Source organism: Fukomys damarensis, unplaced genomic scaffold (genome assembly GCF_012274545.1).
Source record: "Fukomys damarensis isolate Sample0158 unplaced genomic scaffold, DMR_v1.0_HiC HiC_scaffold_25, whole genome shotgun sequence".
In the NCBI taxonomy this organism is placed as follows: Eukaryota; Metazoa; Chordata; class Mammalia; order Rodentia; family Bathyergidae; genus Fukomys; species Fukomys damarensis.
Genome location: NW_022900937.1, coordinates 27,066,709 through 27,083,658, shown reverse-complemented (window position 1 = coordinate 27,083,658; position 16,950 = coordinate 27,066,709). Strand labels below are relative to the sequence as shown.

General features: G+C 42.7%; 1 gene segment (V, D, J or C); it reads left to right on the top strand.

Annotated features, from left to right (window-relative positions):
• Nucleotides 1-12,734: 12,734 nt before the first annotated feature.
• LOC117283365 lies at nucleotides 12,735-13,246 on the top strand. The segment is given in 2 exon segments: nucleotides 12,735-12,780; nucleotides 12,866-13,246. Coding segments are annotated over 2 exon segments (375 nt in total).
• The last annotated feature ends 3,704 nt before the right edge of the window (nucleotides 13,247-16,950 follow it).

The window sequence follows — 16,950 nt, the reverse complement described above, 5'->3', positions numbered from 1 at the left end:
GTAAATATTTGTCATTTCTCTGACAATGACAAACATTGAAAGAAAGGCTGCTCTGATCCAGGCTCCGCATGGTCCAGATTCCATTGCGCAAATTCCTATACGCGGTAAAATCACTTTCAACTTCAAAATCCCAAAATAGGATTATTTTCTCAGTTGCTTTTACATTATCTCCTTGCAGAAAAATAATGAGCCATCGGTGCACATATTCCCAGTTTGCACAGCAAAATTCTGCCATTTGTAACTCTTTTCAGGTCCTTTCAATGGACAGTAAACTGCGCTGCTTTTCAAATTTTCGTATTTTTTCTTTTATTTATTTTTCATTTTTTGTGCCGGGGATTGAACTCGGGTCCTAGCGCTTGCAAGGCAGGCCACGGAAGAGCTGAGATAAATCCCAGGTCCGTATTTTTTCTTTTAAATTAAGATACATTTCATTAAATAAAAATTAAATTGAACCAGCTGAATTAGTGTGGAGTCTTTGCATTTCAATGATCTTTAGAACCCTTCGTCCCCAGCCCATCATCACCTCCTTGCCCAAGATTCTCTCTGCGGACTCCGCTTCTCTGTATCTTAGCCGGTCTCCATATTTTTTTTGAATTATTTATTGTTTTGCCTTCTCACATTAGAGTACCATGCAGTATTTACACAGCGGAGTCTGATTCCTTTAACAGCATGATGGTTCCATAATCCACCCATTTCCCTTCAAAACACTCAAATTTATCCTTCTTTAGTGCTGACTACTGCTCCTTGTATTTAAATACCGTTTTATTTACTGTTCTGTTGAGGAGTACGTAGGCCATTTTGACGGTTTAGCTATTGTGGATTGTGCAGCTGCAAATACGGATAAGCGCATATCATGATAATACAATGACCTTAATATTTTGGAAATTTATCCAGAAGAGGTAAAGCTGAGCCAAACAGAGGTTTTATTTTTAATTTCCTAATTTTTCTATTTTTGTTGACCCAGTAATGAAAAATTTAGAGTTCTAAATGACGTGAAAACTGTTTATTATATGGAGCCCTACGATTCACTGTTTGCCTTTCTATTAGCAGTTAAAAGCATTTCTCAAGGGTTAACTCAAATAACTTCATTGTGATCCTCCTGTGTTAATGCTGTGAACTTTGGGTCTGTTAGGAGGTGAGACAAACAGGACAGGATGGTCGACGTAGCTCACAGACCATCAGAGCAGACCCGAGCTGTTGAGTGTACGTCCCTTTCAGGACACACTTCAGACCAGAGCAACTAGATCCACCTCCTGTGTACAGCGTGTCTTCCCCCGGGGATTATATCCTGGAGGAAGCCTAATCTGAATTCCATATCTCTGCCTCTGTTCTAAGATAAAAATGAATCAGAGATTTGGAAACCTCTGGAAGATAACACGGGGGGAAATTGAAGGCATGGGCATTGGCAAAGACGTCCCTGACAGAAGTCCACTAGCACAGAAATAATTTCACCAATCAACAAAAGTGACTGTATAGTATTAGATAGCTTCTGTACAGCAAAGCAAATTCCCCTCACAGTGAAAAGATAAACATAACAATGGGGAAAATGCCAGGTACTCTTCTAAAAACTTCTTTAAAACCTACATGCTAAAGGGGCAGGGCTTTAGCACAATGGTGCAGCTGCCTGCCTTCCAAGTTCAAGGTCCTGAATTTGATCCCTGCCCCCCCAATATGATGACAACAACAACAACAACAAAAAAATGACAGCCTAAAGAAATAATAAATGACTCACTCAAAAAATAGACAAGAAAATTAGACAGTTTTCAAGAGAATGAAAGATAAAAGGATAAGTATAGAAGAAAATTAGACAGTTTTCAAGAGAATGAAAGATAAAAGGATAAGTAGTTATGAAAAAAATGTTCACTATCTTTAGTAATTAAGCAATATACATCAATACTATTCTGAGACTACATCTTCATTCAGAATGCCTATCATCTAGGATACAAAAGGCTACAAATGCTGGTAAGAATGTGTGGAGAAAGAAAATCTTCCACAATGATTTTTAAAAATGTAAACAAGTGCAATATCTATGGAAATTAGTTCAGAGAATTGTCCAAAAGCTCGAAATAGAAATTGCATTTGATTCAATGATACCAATATGAGATATATTTCCAAAAAAGTTAAAGTCTTGTCACCAAGAAAAGGAGGAAGAGAAGGAGAGAGAGAGGGAAAGAGAAGTAGGGGGAGAGGAAGGTAGAGGAGGGGGAGAGAAGCTGAGAATAAGATGTAATCCAGTAGCCATGTCCTCATGACCTACTTAACTCAAAGGAGTGCTGGGCTTCTAACAGCCCACGCAGCTAAGACCACATCAAAGGACTAAACTATTGAAGATGGTGCTGCCCATAGGATCTGGTCACCTCTCTAAGCCCTATGTCTGAATATTGATTCACTGGGCTCAAGGCTTCTCCTCTCCTCCTCCCTCTCCCCCTTCTTTCCCTTCCCCTTGCATTTCGTCCTCTTCCTCTCCTCCTTCTCCTTTTCCTTCTCCTTCCCTTCTCCTTTCCTCCTCCTCTTCATCCTCCTCCACCGTGCAGCTGGGCTTTGACTCATGTTCCCCACTTGACAGAGAACAAGGATGGATGTGAACTTCAGAGCTGAACACAAAGTGAGTTGTTGAAGTGACTTCAGCTCTGGGATGTGATGGGCACTGTTTTTTAGAGGCGTCGAGTTCCTATTTTCTAGTGGTGTCCGGTACTTATTTACTATTGTGTATATTTGGATTCAATAAAATGTTTTCCGGTGCAAGGCAGCAAAGTTCTTTGTGATTCCTTGAAACTAAATCTATATAAGTGCAATAGAGAAAAGAGACAGAGTCACCGATGGCAGAAGCAAATTATCAGTGCAGTTAATTCAGACTAAATGGGAAGTTTATAATTCTAGGAGGTCCTAACAACTCACGTTAGTACAGAAAAACAAACCTCAGTACAGAAGGGAAATGTATTTTGACAAGGCTAAAAATGACACTACAGAAGTATAAATATTTACTTTGATTCACAAAAAATGGGAAGAAAGTTTGAGATGAAAAAGTATTTTCTCCATAGAAACTCATGAACGTAGATTTGTATAAATGCATCTCACACACACAGGGAAACACTCAAGTCAAATGAGTGACTCAAAACCTGTAAAATTGACATTTCCATATTTGAGAAGACTTGCTCAGAATTTAATGGTACGACCAAGTCCAGTTGTGGGCCTGAAAACTTTTCATGATGTCCTACTTTCATCATTACTTTTCTGAGTGGAAAGGGGACTAAGAGTTGACAGAAGCAGGGAGAAAGAGGATGGGAATGGGATGAACAGCAAAAAGGAAGAATGAAGATGTAAATTGTACTAACTCCTCACAGTAAATGTAACAATTATGTATGGCAAACTTGTAGAATACTAATAAGGAACACACATTTAAAAACCTTTGGAATATGCACATTTGAACCATGAGCATACAGAGAAAGGAAATGGACTCGGTGCAGTGTCCAGAAGTCGATGTGCACATGTGGACCTGTACCATGGATGTACGTTGTGAGTACGCACACACACATGTACATATGCTCTGTATTTCTGAACCCTACAGCGCTCTTCTCCCGGGGCCCGGTGTGCTAGTCTCCATAGATGCAAAGCCCTCTTTCATCTGAGTACTCATCCAGCTCTAAGCAGCTTCTGCCTCACAAGTCCTGTCCTGGAGGGAGAGGACCTAGGCAGTGGAGCAGGGACAGCACATGGCTCTGGGAAGGCTCAGTCAGAATCCTCCACCCAGGGGCTGTCTCCAAAACAGAGACCTCCCGTGTCTCCCTCATGCCTTTGTACATAACATGTGCCCTGGGATTTGTATTGCTAATCTGAAGTAAATTGAAACAATTCTCCCTCATCTTTTTACTGGTGGCGGCTCCCAGATACGAGTGTCCGAGGGTTCAGACAGAAGGGTGAGCAGATGCTGCATCTGAGCTCCAAATTCACTCTGTTCTCAGCCCCACTGTCTTTTTCTAGGTGCAGCCACAAAAGCTGAGACTTGGCCAGTCCCTCAACTCTGCATGTTCTGGTTACTGAATCAGTAGTGATTACTCAGGAGCTGGAGTCATCAGCCCCGGGCAAGGGAACAGAATAGCAGGACAGTGTGATTTAAGTGGAGGCACAGCTTCTGTTTCATCCCTGACAGTCAATGCAGCATCTTAGGAGACACATACAGTAATTAGTTTTCCCTGCAGTAGGGCTCAGTAACCATATTGGCCACTATTGTACATTACTATGAAAAAGATATTGCATGGAGACATCCATGTCAACCCAAACGCAAATTCCTGAGCTTGTGCTTGGCTGGGTTTTCCTTGTAATTTTTGGTGAGCAAGAGATACTAAATGTGCGAGTAGAACTGAGTGGATAACCTGTGGGCGTGAGGGGACACCAGTGTGAGCCCAGACACAAACCTCCTTGCAGGGCAGTTCAAGACTCACAGGGTGCACTAGGGATGCAGGGGAAACCAAGTTGTGTTCCTGTTAGGATCTGAGTCTTCTTTCAACACAGTACTTATTCCCAGACACTTTGGTTTCATATATCTGTACTTACCTCTGATGTGTCTCCTTAGTCACATGTGTTTAAATAGAAGAACACGTTCTCAACTGTGCAAAACATAATTTAACACTAGAGATAAAATTGATTCTGCTGAGTTCCTGAGTACCAGATCCTAAGGAGTCTCAGGGAACCTGATGAAAATCTGGTAGGAATTTGGAATCCGCAGGGAGAAGCAGTCAGTCTGAGCCCAGACACAAACCTCACTTCTCGGTGATCAGGACCAGCAGGCGATGCCCAGTGCAACCAGGGGAGGCTGAGTCCCTCCAAAAGGAGCTGAGGACCAAAGCACAGCACTCAGCATGATCAGGATGCCCAGGAGCCGGACCTTCCAGGAGCTTAAAACAGGAGCAGGGGCACTGGGGCCCAGGGGAGACTTCACCTGCCTTCTCGTTGCTGTTCATCCCTGGTGAATCATTTCTCTCTCTTTAAGTGGAACAATAATGGGCCCTATGTCTTTTTCATTACATCTTCTTCATGCACGGTAACATTTATATATAATATTTTAGATAACATTTATAATGTTTTCAACCTTTTGTAACTAAATCTGGAGGAAATCCTTTTGTTGAATTTATTTTACTACTTCAGGTGTCCACAATCTCATCAATTAAAAGGGAAATGTCCATTATTGATCAGTACATTTCCTGTTGAAACAAGTATAAACATCAGTACAATGTCATATTAAGTCGTTTTCCTAAATTGCCAAAGGAACACCATACATTTTTAGCTATCTCTTTTTTTTTTGCATTTCCCTCTCTCTCCTGTTCTAAGTGAAGAGAAATCTTTCTCAGTCTTTGTGGATTTGCTATTCTTGAAAAGTTTTTGTGTTCTTAATAGACTATTGATATTAGTCCTCTGTCCGAGTAATAGCTACAAAATTATTCTGTTAAGTATGTGAAATAAATCAAACATAAACACTTAAATATCACTTCACTTCTCTTACCTGAGAAACAAAATTAAATAGCAATAAAACTATAGGAAATTGGATCATATTTTGTAAAAGAGAAAAAGACAAAGAAATGGAGGAAAGGAGAGAGGGAAAGGAAGAGAAGTGGGTGCAGAAGAATTCAATTGGTTATATTCATGTACTGACTCCTCACCATGAATGTAACCACTGAATGCTGCAAACTGTACTAATAAAGAGAAGCACAGAAAAATTTAAAAATAGACTCCATGAAAGGCCAATTGAGCATCTCCAGAGACAAAACTCAGAGCATGCTGTCTCTCCAAGTTATCAGTCTGAAATCCAAGGACAAGCTTTTGTATGACTGTTCAATATAAACAGGGAGAGGACTTCAATGCAGGCCAGACATAGACCTCCCATGAGGGCGGCCACGACCAGCAGAGGGCGCGAATGATCCACTGAGCACCAGGAAAGGTCCCAGGAGCAGGTGCAGAGAAGGAAGCTGAGTGAGGGATTCCTGTCCGCCCCTGTGGCTTCCTCTCAGTCTTAACATCATCTGAGGAGACCCTGCAGCACATATGCTGCAGACGACTTAGGAAGTAACCAAGTTCCAAGTAAAGACTGTCTTTTAAATTTAATTGAACGTGTATATATTTACATAATTGCTTTCTTCTTCTCCTAAACATGGATTTTGTTAAATAAGTAAATGTGACTTGCATGCGCTTCAAAGTTTCTTGGAATTTTCGACTTTACATTTGTTTTGAATGCTGAATCTTTGTCATCTAAAAATGAATCTGATAATTTCATCCCCATGACAAGGAGTTGTCTCATGCAGAAATAAATGCTTCAGATTAGGGAATTAAATCCTTCACATCCCTCTCCACAGGGCCTGAGGACACACAGCTCTCTCTTACGTAGCCAATTCAGGAGGCCTTGTCCCAGGATCAGCACCAGCACCATGTGGACCATTGTGTTCAGGGCAGCAGGACACAGAGGCAGCCTCACTCGACTCAGGGCAGGGTCAAAGACTCCAGTGAACTCTTTCTGTCCATATTTCCTGAACATGAACAGGAACTTCACTTTCTTTATGGGGTGTATAAACAGAGAATTGTAAGATTCTATCTTTGGACTTTTTGTTCTCTCTCCTCCTCCTCCTTCTCCTAGTTCCGCATTCTCTCCGTCCCATCTTTCCATCTATGTATCAGTAATGCAGCACACTTAAGATAAAATACTCCTGTTTCATAATAATCATTTTTCCTTAACAGATTCTTGTAATTTTGCCTTTATATATTTCCTTTGCTTTATTTCAGTTATTTCTGTATTGATCAGAAAATTTTCTAATCCTAAGCTTTCCTTAAATGATCAGAAATAATGTAGTTCATAATGTCATTCATGTGTTTATGGATTTCTGTAAAGTGTGTGTACAGTGCACAGAAGGACACTCAGCCCCACAGAGTTACAGTTCCTGAAGTCAGAGCTGAGGAGAAGTCTTCACACATAGACCTCTACACTGCAGGTGTTACCATGGCTTCATGAACGCTCATCCTGGGAATCAAATGCATTTCCCCCTCCTCAGCCAGCTCTGTGCCACACCTGGAGCCCAATAACTGATGTGTTGTATGAAATGATGGCCCTGTTCTTTCTAGCTCACATGAGCCCATCTTCCAGAATATGCATCACTCGACCTGAGGCCGGATCTTCACTCAGACCTCCTGGATTCCACCTTCCTCAAGATCTCTGAAATCTCTAAATCTTCTTTTTATTTTCCTTCCATTTCCATTTTCTTTTTTATTGAGTTTATTGGTACATTTTAGGCATAAACTACAGTTACATTCATTATGGGGATCCTGGAACATTAAATGAGAGGTCTGGTTCCCCTTTTAATCCCCATCTCCCTGCCCTCCATTTACACCCTCCTCCCCTCCCCATAACAATCATATCTCTTAAGGAAAATTATTGTGGAAATTTCTAGAAAGTCTCACTCTACCTAATGAAATGGAAATGATGATGCAATCAATCAATGGAAGAAAAACATCCTAAATTTCAGTTCTCTAAGTGTAAATCCTCCACACTGACTGCTTTATATGTTGAAGATCCCTTGATACTGTGCCCACCACAGGCAAAGCGTCACTGCACATGTTTTAAAATCGAAAATATCACCAATGCCTGATATCACAGAAAGTCTTCCTAGTTTTGCTGTTTCAGAACAGCACAATGAATCAGGCAGGATGCTGTGCGACTGTAATAGCACTCTGGGTGGCGGGGGCAAGACGATCATAAGGTGGAATCCAGTGTTACGAATTCTGTGACTTATGAAAACCTGTAGTGCCTATCTGAAAAAAAAAAAAAAAGAAAACCCTGAGGATACACCTGTAGTTTGTGTGGAGACAAAGGGTACAAGCCCTAGTAATTCAAAAGTACAAAACGAACAGATATAACACAGATAAAAAACTTAAAAAATTGTTACATAAAAATAATATACTAAGTTAAGAGCCACTGATTTACTTAGTATGAAGAAAAAGATAAGCCATAGGGTTATCTTATCAAAGGGGGGGTTGCAGTTGTGGAACCACAAGACATGGCCTCACTTCCTTGGCAACATCTCCAAACAGAACGTGGAACCCTTGCTAAAGGGCGTCACAATCCAGTAGCAGCCGTCGCCCAAGCTCAGTTGGCCGGAGACGGGCAACAGCGAACATGCTGAGCTGCTTCCCCACTTCGCGAGGCCGCAGCCCCAGGACCCCAGGCAGAGAAAGTATCTGTGAAAGATTGAGAAGACGGTTGACACCATCCAGACGCAGCAGGCCGCACTGCAGCAGCGACACAACTGTAAGTGTCACAGACACTCAGGGAAGGCCTCCCCGGGAGTGACCACCAGTGACCTACCAAAGTCAAGGTGCCCCAGTGAAGTCTCCCTAAACCCAAATACGATTGGCACAGAAGCTGGGAAGAGCTCAGGGCAAGAATCACCACACCCAGAAACACCCAGTTGCTCTGGGCAGGTCTCCCGAGAGCCGGGCACAGAAAACCTAGAGAGTCAAAGTCCAGGGGAGGAGACCGAAGTCATAGACACCAGCACCAGAGAGACGCGCAGAAGCCTGTTGTACATCGACCCAGGCCTGGCCTCCGCTATTGGAAACAACATCACAGAGAGCTTTGTGGAATTCTGCCCAGTGTGGTCCGTGCAGGCAGCCAGGCCACACTCATTCACCAAGCCTTTCCTGCCCATTTTCCTGGGCAGCCAACCCGTCTATGGCCCCTTCTTCCCAAGCACCTCCACTACCCACACCTGTACCCCATCGTTCCTGAGCTTGGGAAGAGACATCATGACAGCGTCTTTTGAGAATCCCAGCTCCTTTGAGGGCCTTTGTGATAAAGATCAAGATGTGTGGTGTTTGGACAATAAACAGCTTTTCACCATAGATTGGGTAGAGGAAGAAGGAGTCCCATACACTGTGTCACCTCCTCTGGAGTTAGAAGAGGCCATGATGCTCTCTGAGTTAAAGAAAGATTCTGAGCTCCTAGTTAATGCATCACCTTGTATAGCAGAACATACCAAAGTGCTTTGTCCATATTACCTATACTTTTTGGACCCCAGTTTATGTAGCCTTCAGGGAATCTAAAAAATTATACCTATTTTTAATTAATCTTTACAAAATACATTTATTATAGTTCTGTCTCCTTAGTTAAGTTTGTTTTTATTTAGTAGGATAACACATGAAATACGTAGTAGATTTCATTTCAGGGGCAAAATTCTTCAAAATATTTTTATTGATATTACTGTTTAGCAATTCATTATTTAAAGTTGCCAGATATAATATTCCTGTCTTAGTACTATTTTTATGCAAAGGATTTGGAAAGTAACCATCATTGTTTAACTAAGTTACAATGATACATTCTTAGTAAAATTTAATTTTAGGTGAACTACCTCGTTTTAAACTTAGAATGATTTAAAATTTGTAGGCATTTAATAAATTTTCTTTTCTTTTTTGAAGTGCCCCATTTCATTAGAAATGTAACTTTTCCAAAGCTTTTAGACATATATTTTCTTTTCTTTCAATTTTTCAGTTTGAAAGTAATGAAAACATAAAGGAAACTGTTTATAGACATTCACATGTTCATTTCTGAGGCATGTGTGTTTCTCTAAATGCCTGGAACTTCTATGAAAACAAAAAGCAGCATTCACAACATAAAATTATAGAGAATTCTAACATGTCAGAAAGATGTTTATTATCTTGCTTTTAAGCACTTCCCTTTGCTCTAGGGCATTTCAGAATGAAGAATAATTACACAGAGAGTTTATTAAAACATATTTATTACTTAGCCCACAATAGAACTCTTCAGGATTTTTGGACCTCATTTTGAGAAACACTTTCTTCAAGTTACTTTTTTGTTCTCCAGGCAAATAGCAGAAAGTGTATTCATGTTATAATATTTTAAGATGGTAAAAGCAGCAATTTACAACTTTATGAATCTTGTTGAAGAAATTTGAAATGAATGACTTCATTAGATATCTTCCTTGTTCCCCTCAACAAAATCTTACCAGTTTGCTAGCAAAGATATACAAATAATGAGCACTTTGCTTTTATGAGGTTTTCACCTTTAGTCAGGGTGCTCTTTTTTTAAATATTTAACTAGTAAGATTGTGTATGTTTTATGCAGAATTGCATTAAAATATGTTTTGATTCTTTTTGCAGTTTTTAAGTGTCGTGCCAGTTCTTTTCATGTTGTATAGAAGGTCTCTCAAAATGTTCACCAGGGGAATTAGGCAGTTTATGGTCAGAATGGTTGGCATTTCAGTGCTCAAGGAAATAATTTATTTTGCATGTGCCTGTAGTCAGATCATTGTATGCATATGCACCCTGGATTAAATTTCAAGTATCTTGTTCAGTGCCGGTACATTTACTTCATAAATTTGTGTTGTTTTGATTTTTGTCATGTAAAGTACTGCCTTGGTCATAGCAATGTATTCTGTATTTGTGTACCTTCTTTTTCATGTAAAGAATTTTAAATGAAACATTTAATGAATATCAAAAACAATGTCAAAGATCTGATATTTCAGGAGGATCAGAATCATCTGCAGGTGACTCTTGGTCCCATCTCCAGAGTTTCTGACTCAGAAACTTTGAACTAACAGGTTCTCAAGTAATACTGATGCCCACGGTCGGGACCATACATTCAGACCCACTGCAGTCAAGGGCTATCTATGCACCAAAGCAGAGAGTAGTCAGAGTGAAGATTGCTATTTTTCTTGTTCCCAAGATGTAGCTGTATCAGGAAGCCACACTTTAACATATTTTCTTGTAGTAGTTAGTAGGGAAATGAAAATCCAAAACTCAAAAAGATATCTAGATGTATCAGGGATGCCAGCTACTGCCAACAGCTGACTCTTTATTGGAGGGATTCTCTTCACAAACTCGATGGGCTTTGATTCTCATGAGCCTGAGAGGCTGTCTCTCGGATGCTCACCACCCAGCTATCTTCCTGGGCTCAGAATGTTGTCCCTTCTGCTCTCTGACATTTGAGGTCTAGGCCCCAGTAGTGCGGGGTCCCCGCCGGAGCTCAGGCCGGGGCCATGCCTCTTCCCTGATAGGATATCTTCCATTTCCCTTTTCTGTGTCTTTGTGGATTCATTCGTGATCATCTAAATGTCATTTTCAATTAGTAATATTGGGCCCGAACTCAAGAAAGAGCACATATTTGTCCACTGACAGCACTTCTGGATTTTACTGAAACCTGTGAATACATAGAAAATTATCACATGCATATGCAATTCTGCAAAAATCTGGAGAAAATCAACATTTTTATTTTTTCATGGGCTCATGAAAGAAATCAAATTGTAGATTGAACAAACATGAAGAACCCTGGAGGGCCAGGAATGTCCATAATCACAGATGAACCATTCTTCCTGGCTCAGAAGGAGTTCAGGGTCCACTGTGGAGGGAACAATAGTGGGGATTTGATGGGTGTCTGGAGGACTAAGTTTACAATGAGAGCTCCTGGGTACAAACATCACGTGTTACTTCCAGATTCCTGAGACTCAAGGTGAGGCACCATGTAGACGCCTTGGGCCTCTGAGATGAGGGGAGAAGATTGAACACTGAGAAATGAACCCAGAGCCTTCTCCAGTCAGACATTCTGAGGACTTTTCCACAACTTTATTCTTCTTGGAAAAAGAGTGTCATGAATACAGAGTTAACACCCTTCACTGTATGATGACTTTTAGGAGTCAAAATAGTCTATAGGATAAATAAAATTCGATCATACAAGATGGGCCACAAAAGTTAGGTTTCTAGTGCTTTGAGTATCTCATTAGTAAGTGTATGGAACGCAGAATGGATTATTCTAACCTGAAATAGCACACCATGTTGGGAGACACTCAGATCACAGAGGCATGATCTTCAATCTCAGGTCTAGGAGTTAGCACCAGGAGTGAGTGCCTGGCTGTGTTGTGGAGGCTCATAGCGTGGGACGGGTGAATGGACCCTGTGCACTAACAAGTGGGTAAAGATGCAGAAGAGTGATGTCTATATAATCTCTATGAAAACCCTCAAATTCTGTTTTGTTCCATTGTGAATGAGTCCACAGTAAAATTAACACCAATTCTTAGGCAAGATTTTGACACCTGAGTCATGAGACTCACATTCAAATCCCATCCTTGAGGGGATCATAAACACATCCCCAGAGCATATATCATAAGGCTGGTCTGAAGACCCAGGGTCTTCCTGTGGAGCAGATGGGACACCATTAATCCATGGAGTTGCTGTAGATACCATTCTACGATGCCTGGCAGCTCATGCACCATTCTAAGTACTCATGTGGGATTAATAGTTTCCGTCTCTTTGAGACAACAGTGAGCTATGATGATACCTGATAGAAGCAGGCCCTGGTCAATACAGCTGCTTAGCATCAAGAACACTGATAGCCAAGAAGAGGTTCAGCTGGTTTATAGGCCATTCACAGGCGGGTTGAGAGAGCAGAGCTCTCTTGTAGTGCCTTGATGCTCAGTAAGTTGAGGCCGATATGCACAGATTTGTAAGGAAGTAAGAGAAGATGTATCTCCTCAGACAGGATAAGGATATGGACACCAGGACCACACTGCTGAATGGCCTCTTTCTCAGGCTGGATCAGGTCTGGAGCTAAGAAGTTTTCTGCCTCATGAATATGCAAATAACCAGCATCTGCTGAGGTAAATATGGATATATCTGTGCCCCAGAGCATTCCACAGCCATCACCCTCTTCTGAAGAATCCCCCAGAGCACAGCTCCTCACCATGGACTGGACCTGGAGAATCCTCTTCTTGGTGGAAGCTGTAAAAAGTAAGGTGACACCCAGTCCTAGGGCTATAGAAGGGACCAGAACCTCTCAGGGGTCCTGCATCCAACTCCTGTCTTGTCTCCACAGGTGCCCATGGCCAGGTGCAGTTGGTGCAGTCTGGGGCTGAGATGAGGAGGCCCAAGGAGTCTGTTAAAATCTCCTGCAAGGCTTCTGGCTACGCCTTCACAGACTACTACATGTACTGGGTGCGACAGGGCCCTGGACAGGGTCTGGAGTGGATTGGTGGAATCGATCCAGAGGATGGAAATACTGAATATGCTCAGAAGTTCCAGGACAGGGTCAGCCTCACTGCAGATACCTCCTCCAGCACAGCCTACATGGAGCTGAGCGGTCTGAAGTCTGAGGACACAGCCGTGTATTACTGTGAGAGACACAGTGTGGTGACCACATCCTGAGTCTGTCAGAAATCCTGAGGCAAGGAGCAGCTGCCTTCGGGTTGAGAGTTAAAGACTGGAGTGAAGTAACTAAGGGTAGGAATGATACAAATGTGCACGCACTCTAATTTTATAGGGAAACATCCATACCACAGACAGCCTACATGCAAACTGTAAGACTCAGAGAAATTTTTGTGCAGACATACATTTCCAATCAATTGGAGAAGTAACTAAAAACAAAGTTCTTCTTCCTTATGGCAATGTCCTGTTTAACTTGTGAAAAGTGGCGAGACTGTCTCCCAGAATGCCTTGGCTCTTTCTGTTCAGCAGATTCTACTTACGCTGCAGGTTTATGTTCACAAAATGTGAAGGAGAGAGTCCAGAGGTTTCCCCTGAGTCTCTGCCCCGTACGCACAACCTGTCCCAGCAGCACCCTCACCGTGGTCCTCTGTGTTCCGGGACTGGACTCTCAGTGACACAGCATCATCTCCCAGTCGTGGCTCTCCACGGGGTCCCTCCTTGGCCTTGTGCATTCTGCGTGTTTGGACAAATGTCTGATGTCGTGTCTCCCCCACATTACCATTTGTGTCGCACACATTTGAGTGAATTTCAGGAGCAGGACAGACGGATCCTGAGGTTCAGTGGGGCCTGCACACAGACAAGGGGAGGAGGCTCTGACGGGAGGAGTCCTCACAGCTGAGCACGAGTGGGGAGTCCAGGAGGCATCCGGCATTCTGCGTGTTTGGACAAATGTCTGATGTCGTGTCTCCCCCACATTACCATTTGTGTCGCACACATTTGAGTGAATTTCAGGAGCAGGACAGACGGATCCTGAGGTTCAGTGGGGCCTGCACACAGACAAGGGGAGGAGGCTCTGACGGGAGGAGTCCTCACAGCTGAGCACGAGTGGGGAGTCCAGGAGGCATCCGGTGGGGAGAGCGGAGGGGATGAGGCCGAGGGCAGCATCCTCATGCCGTGTGAGCACAGAGGTTTTCAGCTCAGCCGGGTGAACCCCTCAGATGCTGTCTTCACCTCCATGAGGAATCCCCAGGTGTCTTCCCCAGTGGAGGAGCCATTCGGCTTTCTCAGCAGCAGGGAATAAGAATCCTCTTTCCCTTAGTCTCCTCAGGATATTTTGGGTGAATATTTTGTTCTTAGCTTTTCTAAATGATTGGTATTTCACGATCATAGAAATGCATATTTCCCTAAGGCCCATGTAAAATATTTTTCAGGAGCCCTCGGTAAGCTCTTCCATTTATATCCTTATTGCATTTTTAAGTCTTTTAAACTTCTGTTTTAAAAGCCTTGGTAATTATTGTTACAAGGCCTTTAAGCAATATGCAATTATTACGTGTCATTTTTTTTTTTTTTGCATCTGTGGCTTTTCTGAGAGTCATGTTTCCTGAGCACTGAGCACCCTGAGAACCAAGGACATGGATACATATCAGTGTAAAATAGACACAGTGGGGGACTTCAGTGTGAGTTTGGATGCAAACCTCCCTGCAGTGAGGCCCTAGGCAGTGGAGCCAGGTACAGCACCTGACCCTTGCAAGGCTCAGGCAGAATCCTCCACCCAGGGTCAGTCTCCAGAACAGAGACCTCCTGTGTCTCCCTCACACCTTCATATGCAAGAGCGCATCCCACACGCAAACGCTGCAGGAGGCACTCAGATCTCAGATGAAGTCACATCACACGTTTGCTTAAATTTAGGTTCTTCCTCACAATTTAATATATATTCTGAAAAATATACTGCTAATGTGAAAGAAAATGGAACAACACTGGCTCCTCCTCTTTCTGGTGGCAGCTCCCAGATATGTGAGTCCCAGGGCTCAGACAGAAAGGTGTGGGGATTCTGCACCCGAGCTCCAAACACACTCTGTTCTCAATCCCACCATCCTTTGCTAGGTGCAGGTGCCAGAGCTGGGACTTGGCCTGTTCCTCTGCTCTGTATCTTCTGGTTACTACAACAATAGTGATTCCTGCAGGAGCTGGATGCATCAGCCTCGCGGAAGGGGGATTCATTGGATGGGGCAGGATGGTTTTAATGGAGGCGCAGCTGATAACGCATTCCTGACAGTCAACACAGCATCTCCCAAGACACATCCAAGAACTAGTTTTCCCAGCAGCGGGGCTCAGTACCCATGGAGGACACACCTGTGCATTATTGTGTAAGAGATCTTCTGGGGAGACTTCACTGTGAGACCAAACACAAACTCCCTACAGGGGTGCTCAGGACCATGGAAAAATGGGTTCTTATGAACAGCAGAGAAAGTTGTGAACATTGAGGATCCACAGAAAGCACCAAGATCCGCAGGTACAGGTCCAGAGAAGGAAGCTTGGGAGTGAGGGTGTTCCTGTGCTTATCTAGGTTTTCCTCTCTCTTATCATTAAATAAAGTGAGGTGACTGCACAGGACCTCGATCACAAGTCACTTGGAAGGAGCCAAGCTCCAAGGTGTGTGTGTGTGTGTGTGTGTGTGTGTGTGTGTGTGTTGGTTTGTGTTCAGCTAGAAAGCAGATATATTTACTTGTATAGTTATTTTGTCCACTCTATATGCATTTAAGTGGCATGATAATCTCAACTTGCAAAATCTAGAAAGAATACAGAAATTTGAAAAGTTTTATGCTTTGGAATCCATCATCATACTCATTACTGTCATTCAACATCAATCTGTGAATGTTGTCACCTTGAAAGAAGATTATCTCATGCTGGAATAATGTTTCATTTGAGAAAGACCTGGAATAAAGGAAGAAACAGGAAGAAGAATTGATAGATAACTATTGGTGAATTTATGAGTCCTTCTCCATGCCTATATGACCGTGGGAAGGATTATGCCAGTGTTAACAAACTGTATATTTTTGTTAAAATATATTTCAGTAAGTCATCATTACAGTTATTGTCTATCAATCAGATAATTTTTTAGGGAAATGTTAGGGCAGAGATTGGTAATAAAACAGGTTATATCAGACTTGAGTATAGGCCTGAAGAATCCGGGTTGTCTGTTTATTTAGGGAATCATTACAATGCTGAACAATCATCTCATGTTCTCTCACTGGAAGAAGAGGTCTGGAAAACATCACTAAGCTTTCCGATTCTGACTGGGATTTTGCTCGTGGAGCGGGTAAGAACTGTGAGAAGCATACATGCCAATAATACATGAGATGTTCTTATCACATTTGAACTCGTCTATTCTGCTTCTTGCTTTAGATGCTCATGTGTAAAACTTAGGGAATGACCAAACCAGAAAACTAATGAGCTTTATAGTCCATCACAACACAAGCACCAGTAAGAAATCCTATGTCCTTATTTTGAATGTTACAAAATATCTCCCAGAACATGCTCATGTGCTCTGCACCCATCTCTAGCTGAGTCGTCCACACCAGAGATGAGTATATAGCTGGAGGACATGCAAATAGGGCCTCCAACTGCTGATGAAAACCAGCCCAGCCCTGACCCTGCAGCTCTGCAGAGGAGCCCAGCCCTGGATGCCCAGCTGTTCCCACTCGGTGATCAGGACTGAGCACAGAGGGCTCACCATGGAGCTTACGCTCAGCTGGGTTTTCCTTGTTGCTGTCTTAAAAGGTAATTGTTGGTGAACATGAGATACTGAGGTAGTGAGTGGACATTGAGGGAATAAACAGTGGACAAATGTGACAGTTTCCCGAGCAGGATGTCTCTGTGTTTGCAGGTGCCCAGTGTGAGGTGCAGCTGGTGGAGTCCGGGGGAGGCTTGGTGCAGCCTGGGGGTTCCCTGAAACTCTCCTGTTTGGCTTCGGGA